Consider the following 15,743-nt stretch of genomic DNA (forward strand, 5'->3'; position numbering starts at 1 on the left):
AAGAGGAGAGAGAGAATTTACCTTTGGGTGCACTCCACCCTAGGCATATGATGGGTATTTATACCCTCTCTCAACCCTCCTACTTAAATTTCCTTTACTACCCTTAATGATCCCTTTCCTAGTCAAACTAGTATTTTGACTCATGAAATAAAATATTTTTAAATCATGAAATAAAATATTTATAAGATTATTAAATAATTAAAAATAAACTTTTAATTAAAGTAATTTTTTTTTAAATTGATGAAACACCATAAATATTTCATTTTGAATTATTTAAATACTTTTGAGAAATATTTATTTAAGTTAAAATACGTATAAAAATACGGGGTATTACAGGCTGCGATGACCTCCCCTATCCCCAAGTCTGTGCGCAACGTACTCCCCAACCCGTTTCCTGAGATTTGGTTTAGTTGTTTTCAAATGGTCTTGGGTTAATGGGGTTTGGATTTTTTGAAGGGGGTTTTGAGGTTGGGTTGGTTGGGGTGGCATTCCGGGTTAGTGTCTGGGTGGCGGTGGTTTTGGGGTTGTAGGGTTTGGGTAGTGGTGGGGATATGGTGGTGATGGTTTTTTATTATTATTATTTTTTAAAAAAAAATTTAACCAATCAAGTGGTGACAAGTGTAAATTAAACTTAAAAAAAATACTTGGACAGATGAAGCAAATGTCGGATTATTTTGGACAATTTTTCCTTTTTTTTTTTAAAAGCAATTAAAAATTTTTTTGGGGCTAACCACTGGTGAAGCCCCTATAAAAGTTTATAATTGAGATCAGAAGAAAAGAGATGAAAGAGAAAGAGAGCAAAGGAGAAGAGTGAAAGAAAACCTTTAAAAAATTAGAAAAAAATCTAGCAATGGAGGCTAGAAAAACCCTCCTATGGGAAAAACCCTAGAGTTAAAAATCCTCCCAAGGAGAAAACCTAGAGGGAACACTTTCATAATTTAACCTCATACAATTCTATAAACATATTTAAATATAAAGAACAAAGCATATATTGAAAATCTATTTAATTTTCGAAAGAAAGAAAAAAATTTATATTAAGTTTAATATACTTGTTGGGCAAATTATCATCATCCAACCGAATTACTTTATGTTTATGGTAAATGTAACTTTTTTGAAAAAAAAAAACTTAAATTTAATATATATATATATATATATATATATATATATATATATATATATATATATATATATATATATATAAAGTAGGCATTTTTGGATAGTATTCGGCGCGCCACATAAGCAAAGGTATTATTTCGACCAATTAAAAATTAGATTTGTATTTTATTTTACCTAAGAAAAATTGACGAATAAGATTTAAGAATTTTGTCACGTGGCTAAAAACAACTAATAGTGATTTATTAGAATTTAAATTATTCAAAAAACAAAAAATTATCTTACAAAAAAAAAACTAAAAATCATCTTTAGATATAAGGATTTTAAATTATATAAAAACAATTGTATAAATTATATTTTAATATTAGAATTTAAATTATTAAAAAAAATTTAAATTATCTTTTGATATTAATGATTTTATTTAAACATCCAATGACTGAGATGATAATTAAATATTAGATTAAAATCATATATTTAATAAAATATTATATTTAACTGATAAACAAATACAATAAAGTTTGATACTTACCATTATAAGATAAATTTTGATAGTGTTTAGGATAAAAATATAAATTGTTACTTAATTATAATTAAATTAAAATTTGTGATACCTGCCATTATAAATTGACGCATCATACGACACCAACTAAATTGCAAATGAATACAAAACCAAATCAAACGAATTTTGTGTTAGTAATTTTGTGTCATTTTTAGGTTATCAATGGCTAGGTAATTTTTAGCTTAATTTTTAAAATTCATGTTTAAATTTATATTTGCAATTATTACTTATATTGTATTTATTTGCGTACTTAACAATTATATGTTTATGGTTTATTTATTAAATTTTGTTTTTACATATGGATCTAATTTGATTAAAGAATTAAAAGCAAAAGTGATTAGAAAATCAAAGTGTGAGTCTCTCACCTAACGTACAAAACTTCTTCAAACAATATAGCTTAATAAGTTAGGATATGATCCTATTGGACGAGGAGGTATTATATTTTTATAAATTGTTTACATTTATTAAATTTGTTTATAAACCTTTGTAGTTTTTTATTAATTAATTTCATGAAAAAAAAAAACAAAAACTTTGTGATTAAGATGGCTTAATTAAGTTATTAAATTAACTTAATTTATTATTTTTAATTATAGGGTGATTACGTTCATGCGTCAATTAAAGCCAACTTTGTTCAACATTTTCTTCCAAGATTGATTGAAATAGATCAATTTCGTAACGATTTTTCTCTTCCTGATAAATATATAAATTTATTTTATAAAATTATAAAGACTAATTTTATATCAATTTTACTTTTGCTAACATCCTAACATTTTTGTGTTCTATTTATCCACTTTTGCTAGTTAGATGTAGTAGGTATGGTTGTGAACGAAGTTGATGATTCTATGTTTAAATGGTATACATGCTTTATTTATTATTATTTTTTAATAATATTTCTTACCTATATTTAAAGTAGACATTTTTTTTACCATTCGGCGCACCACATAAGCAAAGGTATTATTAGTATTATTTTGACCAATTAAAAATTAGATTTGTATATTTTATTTTAGAATTAAAAAATCACTTGCCACCAAAGCAAAAGTGACTTATGAGATAGATTTAAGAATTTGTCCACATAGATAATTAAAAACAACAAATATATTTAAAAAATAAAAATTATCTTTCTTTTAAAAACTAAAATATATCTTTAAATATTAAAATTTTAAATTATTTTAAAAACTAAATATTATATAAAGTTATATGTTATAAAAAAAACACCAAAATTATAGAATGAGATTTGATATATTTAATTTTACACGCCACTTAGGTTAAAAAAAAATCTATAAATAGTGATTTAGCATTTAAATTATTTATAAAATTAAAAAAAAAATCATCTTTTTAAATTAAATTTTTTATCCTAATAATCATCACATGAGCTAAGACTTGAGGTTTTTATATTATTTAAAAACAAAAAAAATCACGCGGACATTATAAATTACATAAAATTAATAGAAATTATCTTTAACAAATAATAATAATTTTTAATCAAAATTTTATAAAAAAATTATTTTTTCATGTGATTTATTTTAAAAAACCGTGCATATCTAGTTCAATTATATTTGTTGGATAAATATCAAGACCAAATCAAATAATATGTCATCAATAACTCTCTCCCTAAATAATTGTAAAGGTAGTTTTTCAGGTACAAAAAAAAAAAAAAAAAAAAAAAAAAAAAAAACAAATAGAAAATGGGTGGGGTTTTAAGGGATTTAGGAGGGGGAAAAAAGTTTTACTTTAATATAGAGTTATAGACTTTCGTTAAAACTGTCAGTGAAGAAGAAAACTAATTACAAAAACTATAAAAAAAAAAAAACCATGATGAATAGAGCAGAATCCAAAGCAAAACACAAAGTGTAGCAAATTGATGTAGTACAACTCCTGCCTCTCCCTTGAAGGGACCTGTAACGGATGGTCCTAATAGAAGGGTTCCACAGAAACATGAAATATTTTTCCCGCCTATATCTGCCTTTGGAAAGATAATATTTTTCGTCGGGATGATAAAGACATAAGACTCCATGGGATGATCCAATTATTTCCGTAAGCCAGAAGTTTCCGGGTTTTCGCTTTTTCAGAGGAAGACGGCAAGGTAAAGGCTCTTTAGAAGTGAGGGATTCATCTAAAACCCAGAAACAATCTGTGGTGTATAGTGGAAATGATTCTCGAGGCTTAAAATCAATGAAACGACGAGGATGAGTGTTATTTGAATTCAGGTGACAAAGCTGAAATTCATGGTTGTGGGTAATGAGAGTGTTCCAAGACTTGCAAACGCTTCGGAATCGCACCAAGGATTTCGAGGGGAGTCTTGATAGAATCTGGAGAATTATGTCTTCTGGAATATGATCATTAATACATGTACTTTCCATGATTTCGGAAGCGTATCAGGAGAATATTGCTTGAGCCTTTATCATAACCACCAACATATAGGCATAAAACATGTACCCTAACTTACCAAAAGAATAAACACAATAATATTTTTATTTATATAAATATATCCTAGCAAAGCGTACTGTGATCCCAAAAACCAACTTATACGACTTAAAGGATCGTTCTCCTCAATTGAATCGAATTGAGAACATGTCTCTTTATTTTATTTTTTTTTATTATTATTTTTTTTAAAAAAATATTTCTCTTTATATATCTAATTACATGAGATTAATTTTAATTTGGTCTATTAATTAAATAAAAGTTCAATTCACGAGTATAGGTATTGATGGAATGCATCAATAATACAATATTAGCTGTACAATCACCTTTACTAGTCCTATCATACAAATGATGCAATTATACTACGTATAAAGTAATAGTGGGTTATTCCGATTATTAGATGTTTGGACTTAGTTTTTAATTTTCTTAAGTCTATATTAAAAGGAGGCCCAACCCTTAAAATAGAGGTAGTAACATAGAAAAGACCCAAAGTATAACTAAGTCCATGGATCAATAATACCTAAGAAAAAGCCCAAAAGACCAATTCCAAATTTGCTAACTTAATAGTTCATCAATATTTGTTGTCTATGTAGTGCAACATACTGTGAAAACTTTGAATGTCAAATATAATCGTCTCATTTTAATTGATTAAATAGCATTTTAGCTTATTCAACGCACGGGCGGTTTATAAGTTATTATTTATCCTACAAAAATTATAAGTTACTTGAATTACTTTTATGGTCTTGTGATATCTTGTAGCATTATACATGATGTTAGTTGTATAAAATTTTATCAAATAACTGAATACCTAACCTTTTTTAATATAAATTTACATTTGCGACAGTGATTTGTTGGTTAATTTCTCTCATTTCTTCCTTTTTTACATAATTGGGGTTGCTAAAATCGGTATGGATCTTCAATGTTATATATGAGTATAATTTTAAACTACTAGTTTATTTTAAAGTAAAGTCAATTTCTTGTAAGTATAGATAAGTTAAAATTGCGTAAATAAGATGCACTTAATAATTTGAATAGATATAGGGAATATTTCTTTTTTTTATGAAAGAATATATACTTTGATATTTGATTTTAAAAAAAAAATAAAAAAAAATACGGAGTAAATTGCAAATTATATCATTAATTAAAAAAATCTTGCAATAATACTCGGTGAATTAAGCTATAATTCTCTCTAATGCTTAACTCCACGCCAAACCCTCAGCCACCCCCAATGCCGCCGGAAGTCACCGACCAGGTGGTCAGATCTAATAAAAAACCAAAACGAAAAATCACGCATATGATTTTTGATAATGCTGGAAACGAATTACAACCTAGCATGGAAATTGATTCTGACATTTCTAAGCTTGCGCAACCTAACAATGGAAATACAGGGAATGAAATGAATATGACACCAGGTGCTCTGCCTGGTACGCAGCCCTTAAGGGACACTCAGTTACAGTCTATGGCTGATAAGACTGTACATGTGTTTGATGACGATGATACACCGCCGGACGATATTGAGGATACCGAGAGATGTCCGGTCATTTTATTGTTGAATATTTTGACAAAGAATACCAAATTTATCTGTTGAATATTTTGACAAAGATTTTTTACGGAAAATTGGTACGAAAATTGGCAAAGTAATTAGAGTTGATAAGTCCAATGCCTATGCGGAGCGAGGTCAATTTACTAGATTAAGTGTTGAAATTGATCTCTCTAAGCCATTGTTGTCAAAAGTATGGAGAATACAATATGAAGGTATAAAATTAATTTGCTACAAGTGTGGTAAGCTGGGGCATGTTGAAGAACAATGCACATCAAGCCATTCGAATGACATGATAGTGGATCAAGTCAATAATGTAGTGACTAATCACAATGGGCCAGACAACGGTAATTCTCACGACAAGCAACCAAGATCGGAGGAAGAAGCTGACTTTGGTTCATGGATGCTCGTAAAGAAACCGGTGAGGAAACGCAATATCCGGCAAGACAAGGCACCTCCGGGAGCTGGTCGAGAAGGAAATCAACCTCAAAGATTTTCTAGAAGAAATGGGGCGCCTATTCAAAATTCAAATCAGAACAATTTGGAAGAATCCGGATCGAGATTTGAGGCTCTTAATATGGAAACGGATATACTACCTCCGGGTTTTTTTATGTGCAACTTTCAAGCATTTTGCGGTTCACGAAGCAAAAGATTGAAGGGCAAAGATTAATAAAAGTGTGTGGGTTTAATTAAAGGAGAAGGAGAGAGAAAGTGTGGCCACCCACATAGTATTTTGGTGGGAAAATCTGGCCATAAGTACAAAGTCAAATTTTCCCCCTCAATTAATTAAATCTGCCAAAAAGTTCAAAGCCAAATTTTCCATGTAAAATTTGTTTCCCCCCAATTTTTCAAAAAAATCTGGCAAACTGAAATTTTTTTAAATTTCACTAGAGGCTATAAAATCAGCCTCCATTTCGATTTTGCCCCCAAAATCATAACATTAAATGAGGCTATAAAGGCAGCCTCCATTGTCATAGAATTCATTACAGCATTAATGTTAGCAGCTGGGTGAAACATTCCAGCAAAAAACAGAGTTTCATCCCAAAAAATTACAGATTTCTAGTTCACCCCTACGGTTAGGTTAATTACACACTAACTACTCTGTTCAAAGATTTACAAAAATGAACAATGGCATATTACCTAGGGGTCACTTGAAGCAGTTATCAACTCAATTCAACGTACACAAATCAACAATAACAAGAATATTCACAGATATAAAGAAACAACTTGCAGAAGGGGACTTGATTGATGTCAAGACTAAAAAAAATTGGCAGAACAGGGAGAAAGCCAATGAAAATTTCTGATGAAATTCTACAGTCAGTCCCATTACATTTAAGGCAGACTGAAAGGAGCTATGCAGGAGCACTGAAGATCAGTCACAGCACAGTTCACAATTTGAAGAGGAAAGGAAGGCTAAGAACACACACAACCTGCAACAAGCCAGCACTGTCATCAGACCATAAGGTGGCCAGACTTAGATGGATTTTGTCACACATAAATCCATTTACAGAAAATCAGGACCCCACATTTGTTGACATGAGGAATGTCATTCACTGTGATGAGAAGTGGTTCTACTTGAACCCTGATAAAAGGAGGTTTTATCTACTGCCAAGTGAGGAGGATCCTTACATGGCAGTTCAGTCAAGAAGATTCAAGCTGAAGGCCATGTTCATGGCAATTATAGGGAAGCCATTATATGGCATAGATGGAGAAATGTTACATGATGGAAAGTATGTCATCTTCCCATTCACTGTGCAGCAATTAGCACAGAAATCAAGCAAGAAAAGGCCAAGAGGGACTTTGGAAACAAAGGCACTACAGAATATAAACACAGAACTAATCAGGGAGATGTTGCTCACAAAAGTTATCCCAGCCATCAAGTCAAAGTGGCCAGAAAGTCTGGCCAAGGATGTGGTAATCCAATGGGACAATGCTAGGCCTCACCAAGTTCCAAGGGATGCGGAGTTCATTGAAGCTACTACCACAATGGCTTCAACATTCAATTTGTTTTTAGCAAGCACAATCACCTGATTTGAATGTGCTTGATTTGGGGCTGTTTAGGTCTATACAATCATTGCAATATCAGACTTTTCCTAAAGACTTAGATGAGCTAGTCCAAAAGGTGAAAGACTCTTATGACACATTCAATCCAGAGAGGTTAACAAGTACATCTAGGTTACTTTGCAAAACTGCATGATTAAAATACTGAAGGCAGAAGGTGGTAACAAGTACAAGATTCCACATATGAACAAGAAAAAGCTTGAGAATATTGGCATTCTACCAGAAATAGTTGTAGTCCAGCAGGAGGTAGTAGTGGGGGCTATGGAGTATCTAAACACCATGTTTAGGCCAGCTAATCAGGGCAATGAAGAAGTCACAGAAGAATTGGAGGTGGATGCAGATTAGGGGACTCAATACAAGAAAAAGACAACACATGTACTGCCACACATAACCACTTACCTATGTAAATTTGTTTATTTGTGTTTTATTTCAAATGTTGAAGTACCAAGTGGTTAAGTGTATTTTGTTGATTACAATTATCAAAACATGTAAGGCAGTATGTTGTAAAGTCTTTAGATTATGGTAGGGTCTTTTGTAATGTACTTTCTTAATTACTCAATGTTATGTCTTTTGTACCCACATTTTAAATGGTATCAATGAATGACAAAGACAGACAATTGTTGTGGCCATTCAATCCATCAGAGGGGTTAATAGTCATTGTTGAATACTACACTAATGCACAAGGATACCTCAACAACAACAACATTATGCATGTTGTTGGAGCAATTCACTTGTGCTTAGTCAAATTCAATGGAGTCCCTTCATCATGTGGATTTGGGTAAGGTGAATGACAAATCAGATTATGGGACTCAAAACAAACCAGGACCTATTAACAGGGGACTCATTGTAAGGGACTGACTAGGCAGAAATGTTACATGTAGAAGATACCAGCCTCATCATTCATCAATCAAATCCACTCTGCCAACATCATACATCCCAGCCAACAACAACACAATAAACTCAACACAGCCAACCTCAAACATAACCCAATGAAGTCCATGGCAGTCAACAACAACACAATCACCTACACACACCCAACACAACACAATACATAAGCCAACATAGTCCATGCAAATCAACTCACATCCAAATCATCAACATAAAAATCACTACGAATTGGAGTATTTGAAACCTAGTACATTCCAACAACAGAAGAGAACAGGCAATTCATGCAACATCATTAACCCAACTCAACCAACCATAGTATCCACACATGCATGAACCCATCAAATTACCAGTAGTACACAGCAAAATAACATAACCAAGGGCAACATAACCAAATCAACCCATCATGCAACCAAATCTAGTCAAACATTCCCCTAACAACAACCAAACAACACAGCAAACCAATACACTATGGCAAAAATTAAAAAAATTAAGGTGAATTTTTAAAAAACAAAAAAAAATTTAAAGAGTTAGGGTTAGGAACAGTTACGCAAGGGTCAGTGCTCATCCTCCTCATCAGAGGAAAGAACGACGAATTCTCGCTCCGACAAACCCCGAATACGGCTCAGAGCCACCCAGGCCGCCTTCCGACGTGGCTTAATCTTCTTCGGTGGCCTGGAAGGCTCAGATCGGGCCTTGGGAGGGGGCGCAGCACTGCCATCCTCACTTTGGGACCCCAGATCTACACGAACAACATCAAAATCAAGCTTTTTGTGGCCACGGGACTCGCCTACACCCTCCTCCTTCGTTTTCTGCTCAGCCTCATCAATATTCTTCAGAACTTCCCCTAACGCCTTGAAAGTGGTCAGCGAACATAAGCTTGGCCCATCTTCATGCGCGTATAGGTGACGGGGAAAATCATCGCCTCTGTTAAGATCATTGATGAGGCACTTGATAAGAGTGGCCTCGCTGTTGTCGTCGGTGCCAATGTAGGCGTTAATTAGTGGATCAAGGTCTCTTAGGGGAATGGTGTCATCTGGTTTCCGAACTAAAGGTGAGGAATTGAGAGATGTCATGATGTAAACTGGAGAGGAAGGCAAAAGAAATGAGGAAGGCGACATAAAGGAGGAAAGGAGGAAGGCGAAAGAAAGGAGGAAGATGAAGAACCAGATCTAGGGTTCTTCAGAAGAAGAGTCTAGATCGCTTTTAATCAGGTGGTTGGGAAGATGAAGAGTTGTGTCAGTTGGGAGGAATAAATGGAGGGAGTGATTAGATTAGGGTAATGTAAGTTAATGGAGTTAAGTGGGGGTTATGGGTAATAAGGGGTAAAAGATTAAAAATCTGAATTTTTAATTAAGGGTAATATAGTAATTTTCAGTATTTTTTCAACCCAAAATGGATATAAAAGAGAAAGTTGCACATAATAGTGAGCGGACTAAAATGGCAAAAGTTGCACATAAAAAAAAAACCACAAAAGTTGCACATAAAAAAAACCGGAGGTAGTACATGATATGCAACAAAAAGATATTTCTCTAGAAGATATTCATTCAAAAGATATGGCAAATATATCGAACCAATCGTTACCCGAAGATATTGCTAAGGATTTGATCGTCCATTTGGGAGAAGATTCTCAAGGGATTTCCAAGAATTTTAATTTCCGTGTAGGAGCTACAGATTCTGGTATTACTCATCATACCAAAAATAAAAAAGGTGGAAATAATAATCTAATCTAATATATCTAAATAAAATAGGCATTTTTCAAGAGCATTTGGCGCGCCATATTAGCAAAGGTATATTTTTGACCAATTTAAAATTAGATTTTTATTTTATTTTGGAATTAAAAAATTCGTTTGCCACCTAAACAAAAGTGACGAATGAGATTTAAGTATTTTGCCACATAAGTTAAAACAACGAATATTGATTTATTAGGATTTAATTTATTTAAAAAACTAAAAATTAGCTTTTAAAATAATCATCTTTAGATATAGGATTTATATACCTACAATCATAAGATAAATTTTGATAGTGTTTATGATAAGAAATAAAAATTATTCTTTAATTATAATTAAATTAAAATTTGTGATATCTACCATTATAAATTGACGTATCATATGACACCAACAAAATTTCGTATCAATACAAAACCAAACCAAGCAAATTTTGTGTCATTAATTTTGTGTCAGTTTTATTAGGTCATCAATAGCTGGGTAATTCTTAGCCTAATTTTTAAAACCTATGTTTAAATGTATATTTGTGATTATTGCCTAAATTGTGTTTATTTAGGATACTTAATGATTATATGTTTATGTTTATGTTTTGTTTATTGAATTTTGTTTTTACATGCAGATCTAATTTAATCAGAGAATTATATTCGAGCAAAACTCTTTGGAATATCAAAGTATGAGTTTCTCGCCTGATGATCCTATTGGATGAGGAGGTATTATATATTTATAAATCATTTACATTTATTAAATCTTTTAATGAACCTTTTAGTTTTTGTCAATTAATTTTATGATTAAAACAATTTTTTTTTGTGATTTAGGTAGCTTAATTAAGTCATAATATTAACTTAATATTTAATTACAGGGTGATTACATTCATGCCTCAATTAAAATCAACTTTGTTCTACAATTTTGTTCAAAATTGATTGAAGGAAAAGTTTACTCCATTAAATACTTTTCAGTCGTTACAAATAAGAAGCAATATCACACGCATTGTCAGCGACAACAAAATAATGATTCAATTTTCCAAAATATTATTGTTTGGGCGATTGGGGACGATGAAAAAATTCCAATGCATAGATTTAATTTTGTATAATTACCATTTTAAAATTAATTTCACAACAATTATTCACTTTTTGGTAAATTTTTAATTTGTTTTATAAGACTACAAAGATTAATTTTATATAAATTTTATTTTTGCTAACATGTTCAATTTATCCACTTTTATTAGATGGAAGAGATACGGGTGTGAACAAAATTGGTGATCCTATCGAATTTTTTTTACAAATTTTTTTACATCGAATTAATACATCTAATAACTATTATTTTTAATGTTCTTATTAAAATATTTATTCGGGGTATTAATTAAATAAATTACTAAAAACTTATCCTTAACAAACAATAGCAAAGTAATCAAAAATATTATGAGTATGATCTAATTACAAAAATTATTTTTATGAGATTTTATGTATAAAAAACCGTGGGATATTAGGATTTAAATTATTAAAAAAAAATTATCTTATGAAATTAATGGTTTTATCTAAATACCCGATTAATAAGATATTTTTTTCACAAAAAAAATTTAAAAACTTTTCGCAATAAAAAACTTTACATTCTTTAAACATTTTATGTCTAAAAAATTGAAAAGACAGATAATTTGTTAGAGATCAAGAGATCACAAGACAAAATGATATATAGATTTGAGAGTTTAATTTCAAGTGTAAAAGGCAACGAATAATGATTTAGGATTTAAATTATTTTAAAGATATAAAATTACTATATATTCATATTAAAGATCTTATCCTAATATGTAATCAATGAAATATCATGTTTCCATTTTTTTTTTAAAGATATCATATTATTGTCATATAACTAACAACAACGAATAAAATACAAAACAACAATAAATTAAGTCACATTATAAATTACATTAAAAAAATTATACTTTTGTAATTGGCAATATCATTTTAATTGAATTATTATTTGTTTTTTTTTGTCTGAAATTATTAAATTGTAAAATAAATCAAATAATTATAAAAAAAAAAAACTTAGAGTATATAGGAAAATATCTTTTCTTGAGATATATGTATGAGAAATCGTGCATCGCACGGGCTTTCATCTAGTTCTCAAAAATTAGGAAACCAAAAAATTAGCCCTTAGAAGCCTATTGAGAATGTATTACCCACGCCATCTCCTATTTTAAACCAAAAAAGTCAACAACTAGGCAAAGAAAATATTACTTTTTCCGCAAAAAAGACCACAACAGCCGTATCACAAAAAGTCCTTTCCAAAGATAATTCTCAAGCAGAAACAGAGGAAGTAGAGGATATCATTGATTTGTATAGCAATGGAAATGTACCCACAAGATGTGATATCGCTCCGGATCCCATCGGAGAAAACAATATTTGTAGGACATCCAATGGAGATGTCTTATTACTTGACCACAGCAAACCCCCATGACCCATGTAATGGAGGTCCGTATGGAGACATGGGTAGAACCGATGCCAGAGCCATTGGAGTGGTGGTGTATTTACATATTCCAGTGGAAATTAATCGAGTTATTAGATTAATTGAAGAAGCATATTTGAGTACTCCTTTCTCCTCAATTAATATGATGAATGCAAACCTTGCAAATTTGGCCGCAAGCCAACTGCCTATCTCTTGTATGATTTGGAACGTACAGGGAGCAGGAAGTCGAGATTTTTTGTTAGCTCTAAAAGAAATAATTAGAATAAATAAACCGAAGTTGTAGCCCTCGTTGAGACTCACATAGGAGGCGCACAGGCGGATAGAGTGGCTGATGCAATTGGCTACAATGGTCACACTAAAGTTGATGCTCAAGGCTTTAGTGGTGGCATATGGATTTACCAGAGAAGGGAACTTGTTCCTGTTGAACCTATTTATAAACATAACCATTTTATTACCATGGAAATAAAAAGAGTTGATGGTATCCCTTGGTATTTCACCGTTGTCTATGCTAGTTCGGATCCTACAAAAAGACAAGATTTGTGGAGATAGTTGAAAGATTTTTCTACTTCCAATAATCACCCTTGGATGCTAGCAGGGGATTTTAATGAAACAAGATTTCAATGGGAGAAGAGTTCTAGTTGTACTGAAACTTCTTGACGAGTAGCATGTTTTAGTGAATGGGTTGAAGATGTGGGTTTGATGGAGATTGAATTTAGTGGAGCTTCCCACACTTGGTCTAGAGGCAATAGTGTTCAAATTTGGCAGAGTGCAAGATTGGATCGAGCCTTATGTAATGGAGAATGGAGTCTAAGGTTCCCTAATGTTTCGATGAAGAATTTGCCGGCTGTTCAATCGAATCATTATCCGATAATCATAGCTCCTAATGGGTTTGCCCCGATATCTTTGATGTTAACAAACCTTTCCGATTCCAAGCCGCTTGGATGACGCATGAGAACTTTAAAGACTTTGTGGAATCAAAATGGAACAAAGATGCCCCTTTTATCCCCCATCTCCACTACATAGCCGAGGAATTACAAAATTGGAACAAAACCGCTTTTCATAATATTTTCAAGAAAAAAAAGGAACCTTCTTGCTCGCATAGCTGGTGTGCAACGTGCTTTAGCGCTTCAAAAAGCAAGAGACCAAATTAAGGGCAGAGCTCGATGATGTTCTTGCGCAAGGAGAATTACTATGGTATCAAAAGTCCAGGGTGGAGTGGATTAGGGATGGAGATCGTAATACCACCTACTTCCATTTGAGTACTATAACCCATAGGTGGCGCAACAAAATCTCGACAATTAAAGATGGGGCAGATGGTGAGTGGTTGACTAAGAAGCAGGAAGTTCAAAATCATATAGTCAACTACTTTAAAAATTTATTTGACAATGAGGAAGATTTGCCATTGGGTGATGAGCTGCCCCATGATATTTTTCCCGAGTTCATCAATAGGGACTGGAATAATCTAACAAGGCCGTTTCTAAAGTGCGAAATTGATAAGGTGGTGCACGAGATGGGAGCTCTTAAGGCCTCGGGGCCGGATGGGTTTCAAGCTCTTTTCTTTTAAAAGAATTGGAATATGGTGTCAAAGAATGTATATGATCTTGTCTTGAATGCTTTGACTGCGAAAAGGGCTTCCTCAAAAATTAAACGACACTTTTTTGGTTTTGATTCCAAAAATTGATAATCCGGAACTCGTGTCCCAATTTCGTTCAATTAGCTTGTGTAATGTGGTTTATTAAATAATCACAAAAGCTATAGATAATCGAATAAAACCAATGATGCCGCATCTTACTTCTTGTACTTAAACTAGTTTTGTTCCCGGGAGGCAAATTACTGATATTATAGTTATTGTGCAAGAGGTGGTTCATACTATGAGGAACAAAAAAGGAGCTACAGGATTCGTGGCAATAAAAATCGACTTTGAGAAGGCGTGCCATCGGCTTAGGTGGGACTTTCTTTGGGATAATTTGATGGAAATTCGATTTCCTATCTTTCTAATTGATATTATTATGGAATGCATCACAACTTCATCGATGCGAGTTCTATGGAATGGAGAGCCGACTCAAGCTTTTACTCCTAAACGTGGCATCTGTCAAGGAGATCCTTTGTCCCCATACATTTTTGTTTTATGTATGGAGAGATTGAATCAAATTATTGAAGAATCAGTTATTTTGAATAGGTGGAAACCGATAAGGGCAAGCAGAAATGGTCCAAGATTAACAAATTTAGCCTTTGTAGACGACATAATCTTGTTTGCCGAGGCTAATTATGAGCAAGCAGCTTGGGTGAAGTCCTGTTCGGATCGCTTTTGTGGTGCATCGGGGCAAAAAATAAGCTATCCTAAATCCAGAATTTATTTTTCTAGAAATACGGATGTTATAAAGAGAAAAGAGGTGACTGACTTCTTGAGTATGGAAGAGATGGATGACTTGGGAACTTATTTGGGTATGCCTACGCTGACTAGCCGAGTGACTCGTGATACCTTTGGTTACCTTTGTGAGAAGATAGACCGCCGGTTGTCAAGATGGAAGTCCAAGTACCTTTCTTTGGCAGGAAGGATAACTCTTGCTAAATCAACCATCACCATAATGGCTTCATATGCTATGCAAACAACAAGGATACCAAGGTCAATATGTGATGATATAGACAAACGAACTAGAAGATTTATATGGGGTGGAGATGAGGAGAAACGCAAGATTCATTTAATTTCTTGGGAAAATCTTCAAAAACCAAGGGATGGGAGGATTGGGGATTCGTTCTTCAAGGCAAGCTAACTCGGATTTTTTAACAAAGCTTGGTTGGAGGGTTCTTACTGAACCGAATGCCTTATAGTCAAGAGTCCTTCGCAATAAGTATTGTAAGGGTCAATGCGATGTTGATATGTTCGAAGCTAAAGCTAATATGTCAAATGTGTGGAAAGGAATAACTGAAAATGCGATTGTGATTGCAAAGGGTGCTAGAACGGCTGTTAGTG

General features: G+C 32.6%; 1 protein-coding gene across 1 annotated transcript; it reads left to right on the forward strand.

Annotated features, from left to right (window-relative positions):
- Window positions 1-6,923: 6,923 nt before the first annotated feature.
- LOC110694276 lies at window positions 6,924-8,039 on the forward strand. Its single transcript, XM_021871456.1, has 3 exons — window positions 6,924-7,547; window positions 7,648-7,755; window positions 7,845-8,039. Exons 1-3 carry the CDS (start codon window positions 6,924-6,926, stop codon window positions 8,037-8,039), a joined length of 927 nt encoding a protein of 308 aa, XP_021727148.1.
- The last annotated feature ends 7,704 nt before the right edge of the window (window positions 8,040-15,743 follow it).

This window comes from Chenopodium quinoa, unplaced genomic scaffold (genome assembly GCF_001683475.1).
Source record: "Chenopodium quinoa cultivar QQ74 unplaced genomic scaffold, ASM168347v1, whole genome shotgun sequence".
Lineage (NCBI taxonomy): Eukaryota > Viridiplantae > Streptophyta > Magnoliopsida > Caryophyllales > Amaranthaceae > Chenopodium > Chenopodium quinoa.

Coding starts and splice junctions, on each gene's coding strand:
- LOC110694276 (XM_021871456.1), top strand. CDS start 6,924: ATGAAAATTTCTGATGAAATTCTACAGTCAGTCCCATTACATTTAAGG. Junction 7,548..7,647: donor AAAGTCTGGCCAAGGATGTG/GTAATCCAATGG, acceptor ATTTGTTTTTAG/CAAGCACAATCACCTGATTT. Junction 7,756..7,844: donor TAGATGAGCTAGTCCAAAAG/GTGAAAGACTCT, acceptor AAAATACTGAAG/GCAGAAGGTGGTAACAAGTA.